The sequence below is a fragment of the Pristiophorus japonicus genome, chromosome 12 (assembly GCF_044704955.1).
Source record: "Pristiophorus japonicus isolate sPriJap1 chromosome 12, sPriJap1.hap1, whole genome shotgun sequence".
NCBI lineage: Eukaryota > Metazoa > Chordata > Chondrichthyes > Pristiophoridae > Pristiophorus > Pristiophorus japonicus.
In genome coordinates, this window is record NC_091988.1 from 133,278,046 (window position 1) to 133,298,251 (window position 20,206).

The window sequence follows — 20,206 nt, forward strand, 5'->3', positions numbered from 1 at the left end:
CCCGGATGCACTTTCTCCACCTAGGGTGGTCTTTGGCCAGAGACTCCCAGGTGTCAGTGATGATGTCGTACTTTACCAGGGAGGCTTTGAGGGTGTCCTTGTAACGTTTCCATTGCCCACCTTTGGCTTGTTTGCCGTGAAGGAGCTCCGCATAGAGCAATTGCTTAGGGAGCCTCGCACTATGTGGCCTGCCCAGCAAAGCTGATCGAGTGTGGTCAGTGCTTCAATGCTGGGGATGTTAGCCTGGGCGAGGACACTGATGTTGGTGCGCCTGTCCTCCCAGGGGATTTGCAGGATCTTGCGGAGACATCGTTGGTGATATATCTCCAGTGACTTGAGGTGTCTTCTGTACATCGTCCATGCCTCTGATCCATACAGGTGGGCGAGTATTACTACAGCCATGTAGACCATGAGCTTGGTAGATTTGAGGGCCTGGTCTTCAAACACACTTTTCCTCAGGCGGCCAAAGGCTGCACTGGAGGCAATGTTGAATCTCTGCATCAATGTCTGTCTTTATTGATAAGAGGCTCCCGAGGTATGGGAAGTGGTCCATGTTGTCGAGGGCCGTGCCATGAATCTTGATGACTGGGGGTCAGTGCTGTGTGGCGAGGACAGGCTGGTGGACGATCTTTGTCTTACGGATGTTAAGTGTAAGGCCTATGCTTTCATATGCCATGGTGAATACGTTGACTATATCCTGGAGTTCAGCTTCAGAATGTGCGCAGACGCAAGCGTCATCCGCGTATGCAGCTTAACGACAGGTTGAGGTGATCTTGGACCTGACCTGGAGGCGGCATAGGTTAAACAGCTTCCCACTGGTTCTGTAGTTTAGTTCCACTCCAGCAGGGAATTATGTACCGTTCTGGGCACTGCACATTGGGATATATTGGCCTTGGAAGGAGTGCAGTGCAGATTCACCAGCATGGGTTAAATTATGAAGAGAGATTACATCAACCAGAGATTACATATACACGGAGCCCTATATACTCCTTTCAGGTGAAACCGGGATTTATTTGTACTTCTTTCAATTTAGTATACTGTATTCGCTGCTCACGATGTGGTCTCTACATTGGAGAGACCAAACGCAGATTGGGTGACCGCTTTGCGGAACACCTCCGTTCAGTCCGTACCCTGAGTGTGATCCTGAGCTTCCGGGCGCCTGTCACTTTAATTCGACACTCCACTCCCACTCTGATATCTCCGGCCTTCCAACTCCTTCACTGTTCCAATGAAGCTCAACGCAAGCTCGAGAACAGGCACCTCATCTTTTGTTTAGGCACTTTACAGCCTTCTGGAATCAATATCGAGTTCAATAATTTCAGACCATAACCTCTGCCCATCTTTGGCTCCCTTTCCCACCTCTCCCGATCTTATGTTTTTTTTCTCTTCGTGGCTGCTGGTCATTATTCTGCCATTCACACCCTATCTTGACTGACTAACCTGTTTCTAACTCCTGCCATTACCATTTCAATTCGGCCCATCATCCCTTTTGTCTCTCTAATCTCTCCTGCCTTCCACCTGATCACGGACGTTTCCCTTTGTCCTATCCTCCCCTCCCTCTTTCAGTGCTTCTTAAGATTGTGTTCTTTTCGAACATTCGCCAGTTCTGATGAAAGGTCATCGACCTGAAATGTTAACTCTGTTTCTCCAAAGATGCTGCCTGACCCACTGAGATTTCCAGCATTTTCTGTTTCTTTTACATAAATTAGGGTTGTATTCCCTGGAATATTGATGGTTAAGGGATAAAGATTGAGGTTTTTAGGATTTTGAATGGAATAAGGTAGATAGGCCATTTTGCTGAGGTATCAGTGTTCATTTACTGCTATTTTGTCAAAAATCCCTGCAATTGAAATTCGTGTACTTTGCTTCCTAATTCCATAACATTTTCTGTAAGCTTGTTGCTCAAGCTATTTTTGCATCTCTTCATCCTTTGTATCTGGATAGTTCATTGGTGAACATTCCATAATAAACACAATTGATATGCCTCCAACTTAAAATTACTTTCAGATCCTTTCAGTCTTCGTTCTCCCATTTGACTTTTATTGCCCAAAGTGCATTCTTTGGTTTTACTGCTTTTTTGCATCCCCTTCTAACTTTTGCTTCACTCAAGTGTTCCTTTTTGGATTTTTTAAACTTTGGGTATCCTTGGTTACTGCTTATTGGTTACCTGCTAAGATGGTGTGTAACACGGGTGAAAGCTCCAGACTTCAGCACCACGTCAACACCAGCAATGTATGGCGAGGGGAGCTCTCATCGTGGTCAGCTCGATCAACGGGAGTAACCGCTCCAGGCCAGAAGAAAGCAACCCAACCAATAACGAGCAGCTCCAACAGGGCATGTGATGGGAAAGAGCAACCGCATTCTGGATTGAGTGCGGGTCCGGATGGAGAGCGGGGGGGTTTGGTGCATCTGTGCAAGTCAACGTCAAAGTTCCTCCTAATTTACAGTCTAGGTGTGTGGTCTCTTAGAATCAAATTTACAGCACGGAAGGAGGCCATTTCGGCCCATTGTGTCCGCGCCGACCAACAAAGAGCCATCCATCCGAATCCCACTTTCCAGCTCTTGGTCCGTAGCCCTGTAGGTTACGGCACTCTAAGTGCACATCCAAATATTTTTAAAATATGGTGAGGGTTTCTGCCTCTACCACCCTTTCAGGCAGCGAGTTCCAGACCCCCACCACCCTCTGGGTGAAGAAATGTTTCCTCAAATCTCCTCTAAACCTCCTACCAATTACTTTAAATCAACGCCCCTTGGTTGCCGCAGTATCTCCCAGCAGCTGGTGAGTGGCCTGCGTGGGACCTCACGATTCTTGCACAGCCGCACACCTTATGGGGAACATTGGTCAACATTCTTAGCATTCACTCTGATGAAGTTAAATTACTGCTCACAACTACTGGACAAAAACCTAGAAGCTGCACCCAGATGTGTTGTAAATTCATGTCAGAATTCTGCTTGTACTGCCCTAAAGTACAATCCCCCCCCCGCAACCCCCTCCCCAGGTTTGATCTTTTAACTTCCCCGTCATTTACCTAAAAGCATTGCATCTCCCTGCAGCTCTGGAAGCTTTGCAGAGCTGGGGTTTTCGGTGAAGCATTCGCTATTTTGCTCCCAATGGAGACTTTCAACCAGGAGAGTTACCTGGATACATTGTTCCAGGAGGCAGTCACGGCCCTTAGGTTAAGCAGTACTTTAGCATTAGTCATTGGTCAGGGACAGGAGGGTGTGACTACGAGTGAGGAAGGTATGGGGACCAAGTAGGCAGTGATGGAGGAGCCTCAGCCCTTGACCGTGTCCAACAGGTCCATGGTTCTTGCTGCCTGTATGGATGAGAACGACTGCAGGGAGGATGGGCAAACAGACCACAGCAGCATGGTACAGGAGGCCATTCAAGTGGGGGGAGGGGGAGGGGGAGGGGGAAGAGTAAAAAGGAATGTGGTAGTGGTAGGCAGGGAGATAGATACTGTTCTTCGAGGGGGGGTTCTGAAGATTGTGTTGCCTGCACTTGGAGTGGGAGGGGGAGGATCCAGTTGTCACGGTCCACCTAGGAACCAATGACATAGGTAGAACTAGGAAAGAGGTTCTGCTGAGAGAGTTTGAGGAGCTAGGATCCAAGTTATAAAGCAGAACCTCAAAGGTAATAATCTCTGGACGTGCAAATTGGCATAGGGACAAACCGATTAGAGGTTTAAATGCGTGGTTGAAAGAGTGGTGTGGGAGGAAGGAGTTTCAGTTCAGGGGACACCAGCACCAGTACTGCGGAAAGAGGGAGCTGTTCCATTGGGACAGGCTCCACTTAAACTGGACAGGGCCCAGTGTCTTGGCAAACCAAATAACTAGGGCAGTAGACAGGGCTTTAAATTAATGAGGTGGGGGCGAGGAGGTAGGATACAGGAAAGAGTAAATTTAAAGGCCCTGTTAAAAGAAATATCAAGACTCTAGAGCAGAGTGGGTCAGGAAGGGACAGAGAGAGTAACAAAGGTAATAGGGCATCAGTGACTAAGGTGACATCAAGGAAAAATAGAAATAAGTCAAAGCTAAAGGCACTATATCTGAATGCGTGAAGCATTCGCAACAAAATAGATGAATTGCACAGATAGAAATTAATAGAAATTAGCCATTATGGACACGTGGTTGCAAAGAGGCCAAGGTTGGGAACTAAATACTCCAGATACTTAACTTCTAGAAGAAATAGGCAAAATGAAAAAGGAGGAGGGGTAGCCCTAATAAAGGATGGGGAGAGAAAGGATCTTAGCTCCAAAAATCAAGAAGTAGATTCAGTTTTGGGTGGAGCTAAGAAACAGCAGGGGACAGAAAACTTTGGAGAGAGTTGTTTATAGGCCTCCAAACAGTAGTGGTAATGTAGGGCAGAGTATAAATCAGGAAATTAGAGGCAATTGTAACAAGGGTAATACAGTAATTAATCATGGGGGACATTAATCTACATATCGACTGGGCAAACCAAATTTGCAGTAATAGCATGGAGGATGAATTCATGGAATGTATACAAGATAGTTTTCTAGATCAGTATGTTGAGGAACGAACTAGGGAACAATTAGATCTAATAACCTTGTAGTAAAGGGACCTTTAGGGAAGAGTGACCATAATATGATAGAATTTTATATTGAGTTTGAAAGTGATTCTGAAATTAGGGACTAAATCTAAACAAGGCAAATTACATAGGTGTGAGGGGCGAGTTGGCTAAGGTAGATTGGGAAACTATATTAAACGGTAGGAAGGTAGACAAGCAAAGGCTAGCATTTAAAGAATTAATACATCATTTACAAAAAATACACATTTTTAAGGCTCAATAACCCCACAGGAAAAGTGGTCCAACTGTGGCTAATAATAGAAGTTAAAGATAGTATTAGATCAAAAGAAGAGGCTTAAAATATTGCCCTAAAGAGTAGTAAATCTGAGGATTGTGAGGATTTTAGAATTCAGCAAAGGAAAACCAAGAATAATAAAAAGGGAAAATAGAATGAGAGTAAACTACCAAGAGCCAAAGAAACAGACTGTAAAAGCTTCAAAAGCCATAAGGGCCATATCCAACTTCCTCTTGAATATATCTAACGAACTGGCATCAACAACTCTCTGCGGAAGAGAATTCCACAGGTTAACAACTCTCTGAGTGAAGAAGTTTCTCCTCATCTCGGTCAGACTGTAAAGGATAATGTGGATAAATGTGAGGTTATCCACTTTGGTGGCAAAAACACAAAGGCAGAATATTATCTGAATGGCGGCAGGTTAGGAAAAGGGGAGGTGCAACAAGACCTGGGTGTCATGGTACATCAGTCATTGAAAGTTGACATGCAAGTGCAGCAGGCGGTGAAGAAGGCAAATAGCATGTTGGCCTTCATAGCTAGGTGATTTGAATATAGGAGCAGGGAGGTTTTGCTGCAGCTGTACAGGGCCTTGGTGAGGCCTCACCTGGAATATTATGTTCAGTTTTGGTCTCTTAATCTGAGGAAGGACGTTCTTACTATTGAGGAAGTGCAGCGAAGGTTCACCAGACTGATTCCCAGGATGGCAGGACTGACATATGAGGAGAGACTGGATCGACTGGGCCTGTATTCACTGGAGTTTAGAAGAATGAGAGGGGATCTCATAGAAACATATAAAATTCTGACGGGACTGGACAAGTTAGATGCAGGAAGAATGTTCCCGATGTTGGGGGAGTCCAGAACCGGGGTCACAGTCTAAGGATAATGGGTAAGCCATTTAGGACCAAGATGAGGAGAAACTTCTTCACTCAGAGAGTTGTTAACCTGTGGAATTCTCTTCCGCAGACAGTTGTTGATGCCAGTTCGTTAGATATATTCAACAGGGAGTTGGATATGGCCCTTACGGCTAAAGGGATCAAGGGGTATGGAGAGAAAGCAGGAAAGAGGTACTGAGGTGAATGATCAGCCATGATCTTATTGAATGGTGGTGCAGGCTCGAAGGGCCGAATGGTCTACTCCTGCACCTATTTTCTATGTATCTATAGGTATGTAAAAAGGAAAAGATTAGCGAAAGTAAATGTGGGTCCCTTACAGGCTGAGACAGGAGAAATTATAATGGGGAATAAGGAAATGGAAGAGAAATTAAACAAATACTTTGTGTCTGTCTTCACGTATTTATGAAAGGGAAATCATGCTTGACGAATCTGTTAAGAGTTTTTTGAGGTTGTAACTAGCAGGATAAAGGGGAACCAGTAGATGTGGTGTATTTGGATTTTCAGAAGGCATTCGATAAAGTGCCTCACAAGATGTTATTGAACAAAATTAGGGCTCATGGGATTGGGGTAATATGGATTGAGGATTGGTTAATGGACAGAAAACAGAGTTGGAATAAAGGGGTCATTTTCGGGTTGGCAGGCTGTAAATAGTGGGGTACCACAAGGATCAGTGCTTGGGCCTCAGCTATTCACAATCTATATCAATGATTTGGATGAGGGGACCAAATGTAATATATCCAAGTTTGCTGATGATACAAAGCTAGGTGGGAATGTACGTTGTGAGAAGGATGCAAAGAGGCTTCAAGCGTATATAGACAGGTTAAGTGAGTGGGCAAGAAGATGGTAAATGGAATATAATTTGGAGAAATGTGAAATTATCCATTTTGCTAGGAAAAATAGAAAAGCAGAGTTTTTAAAAAAATGGTCAGAGATTGGGAAATGTTGGTGTTCATTGGAACCTTGGTGTCCCTGTACATGAATCACAAATTTTAATATGCAGGTACAGCAAGCAATTAGAAAACCAAATGGTATGTTGGCCTTTATTACAAGAGGATTTGAGTATAAGAGTAAAGACATAATACTGCAATTATATAGGGCCCTGATGAGACAACATCTGGAGTGTTGTGTAGTTTTGGTCTCCTAACCCAAGGAAGGATATACTTGCCATGGAGGGAGTGCAACAAAGGTTCACCAGACTGATTCCTTGGATGGGGGGGTGGGGTTGTCCTATGAGGAGAGATTGAGTTGAGTGACTGGGCCTATATTCTCTAGAGTTTAGAAGAATGAGAGGTGATCTCATTGAAAGGTACACAATTCTTACAGGGTTTGACAGGGTAGATACAGGGAGGATGTTTCCCCTGATTGGTGAGTCTAGAACCTGGGGTCAGTTTCAGAATAAGGGGTTGGCCATTTAGGACTGAGCTGAGAAATTTCTTCATTCAGAGGGTGGTGAATCTTTGGAATTCTCCAGCCCAGAGGGCTGTGGAGGCTCAGTTGATGAGTATATTCAAGCCAGATCGATAGATTTTTGGATATTAAGGGAATCAAGGGATATGGGGATAGTGCAGGAAAGTGGAGTTGAGGTAGAAGATCAGCCATGATCTTACTGAATAGCGGGGCAGGTTCGAGGGGCCGAATGGCCTCCACCTGCTTCTATTTATGAAGTTCTTATTAACCACCTTTACATTTAGCAATCAATAGTTGTCTTCAGTGTCTGTGCCTGAATTGTATTAAATGTAGTCTGTCTTCACCGGAACCCTCCTGCAGAGCAGCCCTCTCAATCAGTTGGAACACAATGTACATCTTGGCTGCTGTGGGAATCATCCTAACGCACTTAACCTGAAAACTGTACTTAGTAATTGGAAACTGTTAATGACAGTAGCCACTGACTCCATCCCCATCCTTAGCCAATGTCTGAGGCTGAAACAGACGGCTCACAAACTCGTCGTCCTATTTGACCCCGAGCTGACCTCAGATCCTCTCCATCACCTAGACAGTCTACTTCCACCTTCATAATATCATCCGTCTCCACCCCACCTCAACACATCCACTGAAACCCTCATTCATGCTTTGGTTACCTTCCAATGCTGTCCAGTTTGGCCTCCCACTTTCACTAACCTTTAGCTCACCCAAAACACTGCTGTCCGTATGCTAACTCATACCAAGTGCCCTTCTCTCCTGTGCTCGCTGATCTACATTCGCTCCCCCAGTCTGACAAAGCCTCGATTTTAAAATTCTCATCCGAGTATTCAAATCCCTCCATGGCCTCGCCCCTTATTTCTGTAACCTCCTGCAACCCTCCGAGATCTCTGAGCTCCTCCAATTCTGGCCTCCTGCGCATGCCCGATTTTAATCGCCCCACCATTGGTGGTCGTGCCTGCTGCCGTCTAGACCTTAAGCCCTGGAATTCCCTCCCTAAACCTCTCTATTTCTCCTTCTTTAAGATGCACTTTGACCAAGCTTTTGATTAACTGTCCTAATATCGCATTATGTGGCTTGGTATCAAATTTTGTTTGATTATGCGCCTATCAAGCACCTTGGGACAACTTGCTACGGTAAAGGTGCTATATAAATAGAAAAAGTGAAATTCTTTAACTTTTATTAGAAAGCAATCACGTTTGTACAGCACATGTGAAAACATCCACTATTCTTAATATACAAAGAACTGGCCCAAGAATGAGTGTCCATTTCTCGAATAAATAGTGCTTATGTCTCAAAGATTCACACAAAGGAGCCATACAATCATAAAATCAATTCTATGGCACCGTTGTCTAATTTTCTCATTCTTTTCAACGTTTTGCAAATAGTTTGCAGGTAAAATTAACAAGTGAGGTCTGTTAATATAACAAAATCTTGGTCAAGGGTAGATTGCCTCCTTACTGAGGTATGGTTGCACCGGTACCACCCACCTGCGTTTACCTTACCCAAGTGGCAGCATAGTTTCTTTTGCTCATGAACGTCATCGGACCATTTGATCATAAGGAGCATCAAGGCCAAGCCTGATCCTGTCCTCAACAGTATGCTGCACGCATACACTGCCAGAAAGGCTCACTGGGTAACAATGGGGAGAAGGCAGCCTGGCCAATTTTCTCTTCTCTAACCCCGGCGCCGATGTTTCACTTCCTAACGTCTGGATCAAAATTAAAATAATTTCAGAAATATGCCAGCTATCTCATGAGGTTTTGCTGATGCTCCACTTGAGGAAGGAGGTCTGTGCTGAATCCCACACCTAGTGTCAGCAGCAGAGATTCCCTGTGTCATTGAGCAATAGATTGCTAAAAAATCATTTCAATGCCCATGACTGGAGACGGTGGTGTGTTTGAATTAAATAAAAGAACGCTAAGATGTCTGCAGGACACAATAACAGCTGAAAATTGAGACATAACTGTTTCACATTATAATCCCTGCACTTCTGAGAGTCCCACCTACACCAGAAAGGACTGAGCCCATAGTAAGCACGACTTTGAAAGACTGGGATTGTTCCTCTTGACCTGTATTAATGAACGGTGTGATCTCAGTTCCAATGGAGTTAAAGGTGAGTGTGATCATGGCTTTTGGTGCTCAACGTGTTCCAATGGATTGATAAAGCAATTGGTTCTTACTTAGGATTTCTCCCAGGGTCTGATTTATAAATCAGTTTCACTCATAAAATGTGGCACATTTGTGAAGGTTGCAGGCCGACCTCAAGTATTTATTCACTCTTGAAAAGGCAATTTCATAAATCTCTTCGGTAGCTCTACTGTCGGGGTTCATCTCCTCTTGTACCTGAAACACAAGCACATGATTCATTTCACATGTACACTGCATCAACACGCAAACAGCTGATGGACAAGTCTTCGGGAAAATGGGCAACAGGAAGAGGGGGGCATTAAGCAGAAGAATCGATATAGTGTTTAGTGCTGGCCCTCAAATTTTAAAAATGAAGTCCTGGTTTCAAGAACACGAGCCAATCAGAGTTAAAAAAAAGATATTTAAAATGACAAATAAAAACTACACACACTTGAGTTTAATTATTTGTGCTCAGAATGTGGGTGACACTGATGAGATAATATTAACTGAGGGCATTAGGAACCAACCACATGGTGTAGGACAGGAGTCACGTGTAGGCTACACCAGGTAAGGGAGTCAGGTCCCACTTTCCCTGATGGATATTAGTGAACCAGTTGGGTATCTCCAATAATCTGCAGTTTTCCTGTTATCAGTCCACCAAGGACCTGATTTGTTGAATTCTGTTTCACACATTGCCACGGTGGGTTTTCAACATTCGAGCTCTGGGGTGCTGGTCCAGTACTAGGCTGTACTTGTACTGTAACGGTGCTGTTGTACCGATGAGGCAAGTGGTCACCTGTAGTGGCACAATTCACAAAAGCACAACTTGCCCCCTCCCCAATTAGAAGCAAACATTCCCGCGGGGATTCCCAGACCTCCCACCGTTACTTCAGCAGCAAGCCGGCTGAAACAGCAGATCTTCCAGCAGACTATTGAGAACCCGCGGACATTCCAGTGACAAAAGTTCAGAAACCCACTGTATAAAGGCAGCTTTTTAATGAACAAATCCACCGTTGCCTTTGACAAGATGCAAGCAGCGGCTGGTCTTTTGCTTTAACCCTCACTTTCTTTCTGTATGGTCATTTAGGATCACACAAGATCGATATGGATGGCAAGGCCATTCAGTCCATCTAAAGTCACCCTGCGATCAATAGGGAGAGGGCAAGGAGAGAGGGAAAACTTCCGGGTCACAATTAAAAAGAATTTGCCATGACCATTTATTCAAGAGATCCCTTTGAAATGGTGTCATATAAATGTCAGGCATGGCAAGTCAGCTGCATGCCTGCCAGCACTCTATCCCATCGGGTACAGCAGTTTGGGTCACTCTTTCACAGAAGTCCCACTTGGGTGAGGTACCAGAGGGCAACGGCTGACTGTGAAACTGTAACTCAACACCATCAAGGGGAGAGGGGAAGGGAGATTGGAGAATATAAAAAAGTTGAGCGTATCATCCAACACTCAATTATACCATTAGAAAAACACCACTAAGCCACACAGAATAGAACGTGGAGGTTTCGACTCCAAGTTTGTGCTGCTCTCAGATGGGACATTGAAATTGGCTTCAGCACCCTTGAGCAAAGGGGAAAAAATAGCACATTTTATGACCACAGGACGTCCCAAAGCACTTTACAGCCAATGAAGTACTTTTGGAGTGCAGTCACCGCTGTAATGTGGGTATCATGGCAGCCAATTTGCGCACAGCAAGCTCCCACAAACAGCAATTTGATAATGATCAGATAGTCTGTTTTTGTTATGTTGATGGAGGGATAAGTATTGACCTGGACACCGGGGATAACTCCCCTGCTCTTCTTCAAAATAGTGCCATGGGATCTTTTATCTCCACCTGAGTGTAACATCTCATCCGAAAGATGGCAAATCCGACAGTGCAATGCTCCCTCAGCACTGCACTGGAGTGTCAGCCTAAATTTTTGTGCTCAAGGCTCTGGAGTGGAACTGGAACCCACAATCTTCTGACTCAGAGGCAAGTGTTACAAACTGAGCCACACGTGAACAAGTGGCCATGGCTCTTAGTCCCGATTCCTGGTGGAAAGTGCGCTTTTGTTGATGTCGAGCGAGGACAGGATTGGACAGAGTTAAATAAACTACCAAGACATATGAGTTAACACATGAAGGGTGGGCCCTTTGGCGAAGTACTAGAGGGTTGCTTGTGCCTGTAGGACTACACCACGACTCTAGGTACAGCCTTCAGGCAAGGAGGATAGAAAAATTGGGAATAAAACTCCCTTTTAAAAAGAAAAATACGAACAAAGTAAGTACACTTTGGGCTGTGAACCATTGGTTTTCTGAATGTAACAATACCATTGCAAAGGCAGCCCTCTCCCATTGGCTGAAGGACCACTCAATGGCAGCCATTCGTGTTACTGCAGAAACGCTTACCTGGACTTGGATTTAAAGGCACCGCCTTTCCTGTGCTGCGATATTCCGAGTCTCTTTCGGTCTTCAAAGGACGGCCTGCAAAGAAACCAAGATGCAATGTATGCAGACACTGAAATATTGGCTGCTTCAGTGAGTTAGTCCCTCAATGCGCAGTCCACTAGCATTTTGTGCTCCTTAGTGTTAGTGCCGAAGAATGGAACATAAAGCACTCTCATTTCAGGAATCGAATGGTTAGATGCAGAATGTAGCTTCCTCTACTCTGCTCCAAACTAAACCTTAACCTTGCTCTCCCGATTACACCAGTGTGACATTTTCCATTTTCCACATGAGTCATGGAGGCCAGTGAGGCTCCATGTTGTGCATCTTTGTTGCCTAAGAGATAAAAGCATTCCTGCCCTATAGAAAGACTGCAATAATAGCTGGCAGTACCAGCAGTTATATACTCAGCAAAGCTTTTCACAATATGTATCCACAGAGAGAGCACCCTTTGACCCCAGCTGGATGTTCACCTCAAAGGTGGCCTCCCACCCACACACTTAAAAATAAAGCACAGGGGTCTATCTTCCTAACCATACCCTCCAACCCAGGAGCTCTAACCACCTGCTGTATATTCCCCACAAGGGCTCTACCATTCTATCCAACTACACGCTCTCCTCACGAGCATTATTCTCGTATCCTGCTACATGCCTCTCTCCTCCCCATCCCCCCACCTCACCCCAGGTCTCTACCCACCCATCCAACTACATCCCAACACTATGGCACTACTTACCCAGCTCTGTACTGTTTAAGGGCCTTCTGACTTGTGTTCGTCAACTCTTCATCAAACACAGACTTCTTTGATTTGTTTGCTCTGTTCTTTTTATTTCCTAAAGAAAAAAATATTTTATTCAATATATGACCATTTTTTCGACTGTACCGCTCATTGGAGGCAATTCATGGGATATATACGGCAGAGAATCAGGTTTTTTGGCCCAACCAGACCATTCGTTTACTTTCACAACAGCAGGTACAGATGTGCTCCTGGTTCAGAAGTAGATCTCATTCGGGTCCCGCCAGTTTACCAACCTGCAGCTGGGTTTGGCTCGTCCTCAGGCATCACGCGCGCTCTCTTCGGTCTGCGGCCTCGTTTAGCAGCGCGCTCTGCGTACATCTGCGATTTCACCATTTCAAACTGTGTTCTCTCTTCCGCCTGAGGTACATGAGAGCACAACATCATCACATCTGCTGCGATACACCACAGCCTCACCTACATTTTGATGGACACACCATTTCTGGGCACCATGGAATAATGAGATAGGTTCACCGCCGCTATTCCCTAAATGGAGCATCCCAGACATTGCCCGTTCCATGTGTGGAGTGGATACCAAGCACACCCACAGCAATCACCATAGGCAGTCCCTCGAGCTTGCTTCCACTCCAAAAGTGAGCTCTCAGGTGGCTGAACAGTCCAATATGGGAATTACAGTCTCTGTCACAGGAAGACAAAGGAGGTGGGGAGGGACAATTGAGGACCAGTCAGATGGTTCCTCCTCTCCATTTCCATGCATCCTGGTCTGTTAAATCCCATCTTGCTCAAATTCTACATTACTTACCTCCATTACTAATGTGTAGCTAACTTTTTCGCTCCCCATTAAGATATACCTGGATCAAGTTCTCTGCTCTATTGGCCTTCTTCGCAAGGTCTCTAGTTCCATTTGGTTTAGGGTGAAGGTATCCCCAGTACTTGCCCCAATGCTTTAGGAATCTGAAATCCTCCCTTCTTCACCGATTCTTGATCTTCTGTTAATGTTTTACTTATTGATTGTGATGATGACTTCATCTCATAATGCTACTTCTCTTCACTACCTCCAACGAACCTGGCACTGGGAATATCCCGGAAATTATAACCTGACATGAATACACATGCACTGCCCAATAGGACTCAGTGGATAGTGAACAGGACCGGGATCCTTGGCTGATTTTTTCTCTCCTCTCTATCCCAAAAGCACTGAGGTCAATTGTATATGACCATACTGCTGTTCTGGCTGAGATTAAATACCTCAGTAGAGATCTGGGATTAAACCTGGGATGTACCACATTTACCTTTAGTCAGTCATCCAGAAGCTTTGAACTTTCACGTGTTCTTGATGGTAAAAAGGTTGTGTAAATAAACACTCCAGAATAATCTAATACAGCGATATTAAATTCCCCCAAAATTTGTCTGGTACTCACCGTCATTTCTCCCTTTTTCTTAATACTTTCCATCAACAATTTCCTCTTCTTTTTGCCCCTCAAGGCAACGTCGAACTCCTGCAGAGCCTTTGCAACTGGGTTTAAAAAAAGCATTGAACATATCATTTTATTAAATATTTCCTGTCAACTTTTTCCATGACCAATTCTTATGTTCACATTTAATGGGAAATGCCCAATGTAAACTTGTAAAGATGTAGGGCCGAAAATCACACGCACCTGGCGAAGCCTCGGAAAAGCAGAGTCTCGGGGCGTAATGCGCCATGAACCGGCTTTTCCGATCTGTCAAAACAGATTCTACGCATGCCCGCAGGAAGGACATCCGCGCTGAGGCGATCAACTCATGCCCAGCGAAAATCCATTAAACTTTAACGTCTGGTAAAAAGCAGGTGCATAGCTCAATTTTACCAGCATAACACTTTTAAAACATAGAATAATTACATTTAATCATTCATTTTTATATTAAAAACCCTGTCCATTAAGGTAAGTTTATTTTTAACCCTATTAAAACACATCAAAAAAAATTTCCAAAAAATATTTTACATTTAATTTCAATTAATTTTAAATATGAGTTTTTAAAAAATGTTATTGTGCTGTGTTTCTTGTTTTGGAGGTTATTCTCATTGATAGTAATGGGAGTTCGTATAAACGGAGTTCCCATTTTTATCAATGAGAATACTAGATAGTGATTGGTGGTCCAGGCCCATGTGATTCAAGCAGATGCGTCCGTACGTGGAAGACAGATCCCCGTGCGCTGCGCAGCGAATGAAGGCCTCAGATGCATTCCTATGTTCCTCCGGGACCAACAGGCAGTTTCATAGATTCTTTATAGAGGCATACGTACGAAGGAAGCCTCTGACCGCAATTTTCGGTCCGTAATTACACCTCCCCTCACTCAGTGGAGGCACTGCTACGCCACCACTGGTGCTCGAATGTCATTACAGCATGATGTGTTTTCAAAAGTAGTCCTGATGAAAGGTCATCGATCTGAAACGTTAACCCTGTTTCTCTCTCCACAGATGCTGCCTGACCCGCTGAGTATTTCCAGCATTATCTGGGGGGTTTTCTATTAGTGTTTGTGGTATTTGTGCACGGAAACTTAACACATTTGTATGATATTTCTCAGACCACTATATTAACAGCCATTAACCCATTTAAATAAACAGGTTAACACCTGTATTACAATAGTAGTCATACAAATGAGTTAAGAATTAATCTGCTAATATTGCAATGGCAACTTCTACCTGTTTGTATTTATTAATCAATAGCAGAAAGATTTTGATCTGTTTTTGATATTTATGAAGATATGGTCATGTATTGCTCTGCTGTCAAGTTGCACATTTCACACAACCAGACAACACTTCCCATCAGGTTTATGGCATTCCCTTAAGTCCGGGATCCCTTCCATACATTCACTGCCATCAGTCTAAGCTGTGAGCTCCAGTCCTCTCTATCACCGCTACTCCAAGCCATATCCTCATCCCTGTCTCCCAATTGTTAGTCCATCCTTCAATACCATCACACCCAGTCCTTATCCTTCCCTTCAGCACCACTAATCCCAGTAATATCCCCCACCCTTTCGTCTTTCACCACTATTTCAACAACACCCCTACCTCCCCCACCCCCCCAATCTTCTTCATTCCGACCTTTACAAAGATTATTCCAAGCAAAAAATAATCTTCTCCCAGCACGCTTACCATCATTTTTCCAAGCATACGCCCCATTGTTTGTCCTTATGATGACCTCTTCTCCAATACCATGCGATTTCTCCGCCTGATCTTACCGCTGCACAAACTAGACATTTCTGTGCTTTGCCACCCTATAGGCTGCAGGAAAGCTGCCACCCTGTCCAAAATAAAGCTCACCTTTGTCTTTCTTGCGCTCCTCTCTGGTTTGGAACCAGCTGCGTTCTGGCCCGGTCTCTTCATTGTCCTTCTGCAGCTTGTTTTTGGCAGTGTTGATCTGTAGGGAACAAGTAAATCGGGAATCAATAGTCTGCCTCTAATTGCAGTGTCACAGGTTAACAGTAGTGCTATTCCCTCCATCCCCACCGTAGGTTACAACAACTTGTATTTATATAGCGCCTTTAATGTACTGCAACGTCCCAAGGAGCTTCACAGAAGTACTCTGTGATAAAAATTTGACACCGAGCCACATAAGTAGAAATTAGGGCAGGTGACCAAAAGCTTGGTCAAAAAGGTAGGTTTTACGGAGCTTCTTGAAGGAGGAAGGAGAAGGTAGAGGGGCGGAGAGGTTTAGGCAGGGAGTTCTAGAGCTTGCGGTCTAGGCAACAGAAGGCACGGCCACCAATGGTTGAGCGATTATAATCAGGGATCCTCAGGAGCACATACATCTCAGGGGGTTGTGGGGCTGGAGGAGATTACAGAGATAGGGAGGGGCGAGGCCATGGAGAGATTTGAAAATAAGGATGAGAATTTTGAAACTGAGGCATTGTTTAACCGGAAGCCAATGTAGGTCAGCGAGCACAGGGGTGGTGGGTGAGCGGGACTTGGTGCGAGTTAGGACACGGGCAGCCGAGTTTTGGATCACCTCTAGTTTACATAGTGTAGAATGTGGGAGGACAGTCAGAAGAGTGTTGGAATAGTCAAGTCTAGTTACCAACAAAACAATATTATTCTCTCAATCCTGCACCAGTTACTGCACAATCATGAACTAAGTTGCTGGGTTCAACAATAATGTGGGACACGTGTGGAAAAAACTATTGACAGAAAATGTTCCTACTTGTTGATACATTTCTTGGTATTTAATCACCACCAAATTAAAGTAATGAGCTTTTAGCAGAGTCCCTTTTAATAGACTGCATCGACCCTGCACTGCGCATAATGTGACTCAGTGTGCAGATATCAGTAAGCAGGAAACTCACCGTTATCTAACATCTGAGAGATTTATTTTTCAAAAAGCAAATTTTTCTGCCACATGTTGGTCTTGACAACTCCAGTACGAGTCATCACGTACTGATCGGCTGTGAAGCACGTTCCCAGTGTTTGGTCATCTTGCAGCCCATCTTCAATGCCTCATTTGTAACAGTGAACTACAGTCTGTAAAGTGGTGTAATACTTGAGGGAACATGTCATGTACCTGAGCCTCCGATCGCTGCAGCATCTTCTCCTCCTTTTCTAGCTGTAATACAGCATAGATTTCCTTCTCTAGTTTCTCGATCTTGTCCCGGAACTTCATCACCACCTCTATGAAGATAGGGACGAGGGAATCAACGCGAGGTCCCGTACAGGACAGGTTATGTACACAGTACTGGGGCACCCAAAGAATCCTTGTGGCACCCCAAGTTGGGACACTGAATAAATTTAAGACAGAAATAGACAGTTTCTTAAACGATAAGGGGATAAGGGGTTATGGGGAACGGGCAGGGAAATGGAGCTGAGTCCATGATCAGATCAGCCATGATCTTATTGAATGGCGGAACAGGCTCGAGGGGCCAAATGGCCGACTCCTGTTCCTATTTCTTATGTTCTGGTGAGCACCAACACTTGCTGAGCTCTGGCACCACAAGCACCAGAAATCCTTCAGCACAGTATCCCAGATCATTCTTCACGTGTGAGCTTAGACAGCGAGCATCAGCCGGTTAGTTTATTAAGAGGATATTGGAGCCAAACCCATTCCTGTCAGGGGACACACACACGCACATTCCAGCACCATCACTGGATGGTGATCAGGAGCAGTGCAGCAGCCAGACAAGTGCAGGTGTGGGACACAGAGGGGCCCACAGCTCAGGGCCGGTGGCCTTACAACCTAATCAAGCACAGTTGTCCCATCAGCTCTCACCTTGTGGGATGACGCGAGCTTTCACTTCAGTTTGGGCTTTCCTCACAATCTCTTTCAACATTTTCCTTTCCATCTCGCCAACGAGGGAGACAGATCGTCCGCTGCGGCCAGCTCGTGCCGTGCGGCCCACCCTGTGCACGTAGTGTTTGACAGTATTGGGCATCGTGAAGTTGATAACCTGGTTCAGAAGGAACACAGACTCTGTTACTGATACCAACCAACACACAATAGCAGTCAGTTTATTTATGGACTAAAGCTTCTCATGACTTGTCAAACGCAGATCAAACTTTTCACCAAGTATGTTTTTACACCGTAGTTTTTGAAGTTATAAAAATTCTCACAGGAACAGAATCTGTGTTATAGAGTTCTCTGCATTAGTACTCCATCTACCTCAACATTCATTTGTATAGGTCCCAAAGGCAGGGCTGTCGAAGTCCAGGTGGGATCTTTACTATATCACAAAGCTTTGAAGAAGAGCCAATTCCGTTTGAATAGTTTTCAGATATTGTTATAGGAGCCATGGCTCCAACAGACTCTCCGAGGGTGCACCACTCTCCTGAGTTTAGCTGAGCTGGCAGCGCCACTACTAATTAAGGCCCACTGGCAGCTAGCGTGCCCGCGCTAAAAGGGAGGAAATGCAGCTCCAGCAGCTTAAAGAGAAAGGGAGACCTAACAGCAGCTCACAGGGCCATTGAGAATTTGGATCTCGGACTCCTGAGGAAAGGTCCTTTACGGTGTAGAGTGCCACTGATTGTGGCAGTACCGTGCCTATTGTCAACTGCACTCCGTTAGTGTAAAAGTATCTTTAGGTACAGAACCAGAACCTACCCCACTATGTAATTCCCCCATCAATTACCCATCTACATATTTATTGAGTCACTTACGGTTTTGACCCCATCAATGTCCAATCCTCTGGCAGCTACATCAGTGGCTACAAGAATATCAATCTGTTCATCCTTAAAGCGCCTGTCACCATGGAAACAAAGACAAGGGATAAGCCAAGAACAGCCTGATATTTACATTTCTGCAGTGGAACATTCTCCAGGAAGCGACCCCGGTTATATTACAAGATGGCTCGAATACACCTGGTGCAAAAAAACTCTTGGAAAGGGGCAGGGGGGAAATTTAAATTTTCCCTTGTGTCTCACCGAAGGAAACATTCTACATGCACATGTATAGCCAGTAAGAGTTAAAAAAAACGATTTTACATTGAAGGGCGTTATAGTCTTGTCTTCACCCAGCATTTCCCAGTAAGGGCCAATGAACGACAACCAGGAATGGGAGCTGGCCGATGCCCCTTGCCAGCCCCAGGTCCCTGATGTTAATTGCACTACCCCAAACTGCTGCCCTGGCTGAGATTTTAGCAAACTCAGCACAGAACAGGGGCTCAACCTGGGCCATCCTGCTCTGTCGGCCTCAGTATCACACCAAGCACTGCCTTCATCCACTGAGCTATCAATAGATTTTGACATTCTCAAACAAATTCTGCATTTGAAAATGTGAAGTTATGACAGTTCTTATAGGTTAGAATATTGACCAGAGTACACCCCAAAAAGACAAAAGAGAGTGCCTTCACTACCCAGAGATTACAGTGGGAACTGTTGCCTAGTCTTGGCCATTAGGAAAGGCATTACAAATGAGTAAGAACACAAGGGAACTATACTGGAGTTATAATCCCACGTGTGCAGCACTAAATCTGGGACAATAATCGTAAGTGAGAAGTACTGGAAACGTTCAATTGTGATACGTGTGATATATTCTTTACGACATCACTAACAAACAAACTTTACAAGATGGCTCCAATACATCATGGGACTTTTATTGTATTTACATCAGTAGTTGCATTGCCACAGTAGTCCACTATGTGGAACAGTAGTCCACTAGAGAGAGCTCTATATTACAATATGGACTCCATAAGACTGGTTAAACTTAGGAAGATAATCAAAGTGTTAGTGTCCAGCCACAAACTGAACTACTCACACAACACTGCAACATGTTACTCACACTCCTCCCCTGAAGGCACCAATGCCTGCTGGGGTACGGTTCCACAGATGCTGGCAGCCCTCTTACACCTCACCCAAGAGCCCATTTTTCGAGTGAAAGCCTGGACAGTGCAAGTCAGCAGGCTATTCCTTCGCAGAGGGCATCAAGGGCAAAACTGATTCCACCTCCATCTGACAGTCACACACACACACACACACATCTTTCAGCAGGGGGTCATTGGATAACGGTCAAGAGTAGGGAATCCAGACTGATTTGTGGATCCTAAGCAAGGGGCACTGAGCGACAACAAATGCTCCAGCTGAGATAGGTTCACGCAACAGATTGGGGATTAAACCTCGGTTGTGCATGGCAGACCACAACGTACAGTGCCTTTACCCAACAAGTAAATAGGGAGGTAAATGGAATATTGGCCTTTATTGCAAGGGGGGTGGGGTTAAAAGTAGGGAAGTCCTGCTACAACTGTTGGTGAGGCCACACCTGGAGTACTGCGTACAGTTTTGGTCTCCTTAT

At 44.8% G+C, this 20,206-nt stretch overlaps 1 protein-coding gene across 1 annotated transcript in view; it reads right to left on the bottom strand.

The window, feature by feature from the left end:
• Positions 1 to 8,298: 8,298 nt before the first annotated feature.
• Positions 8,299 to 20,206, bottom strand: part of ddx27 (DEAD (Asp-Glu-Ala-Asp) box polypeptide 27) — a 30,515-nt gene continuing 18,607 nt past the window's right edge. The window contains exons 13-21 of the mRNA XM_070895956.1: positions 18,577 to 18,658; positions 17,693 to 17,870; positions 16,991 to 17,097; positions 15,757 to 15,853; positions 13,874 to 13,968; positions 12,728 to 12,851; positions 12,432 to 12,528; positions 11,663 to 11,737; positions 8,299 to 9,481 (exon numbers count right to left, since the gene is read on the bottom strand). Coding sequence (XP_070752057.1) covers positions 9,466 to 9,481; positions 11,663 to 11,737; positions 12,432 to 12,528; positions 12,728 to 12,851; positions 13,874 to 13,968; positions 15,757 to 15,853; positions 16,991 to 17,097; positions 17,693 to 17,870; positions 18,577 to 18,658 — 871 coding nt within the window. The 3' untranslated portion in view covers positions 8,299 to 9,465. The remainder of the gene's footprint in view (positions 9,482 to 11,662; positions 11,738 to 12,431; positions 12,529 to 12,727; positions 12,852 to 13,873; positions 13,969 to 15,756; positions 15,854 to 16,990; positions 17,098 to 17,692; positions 17,871 to 18,576; positions 18,659 to 20,206) is intronic.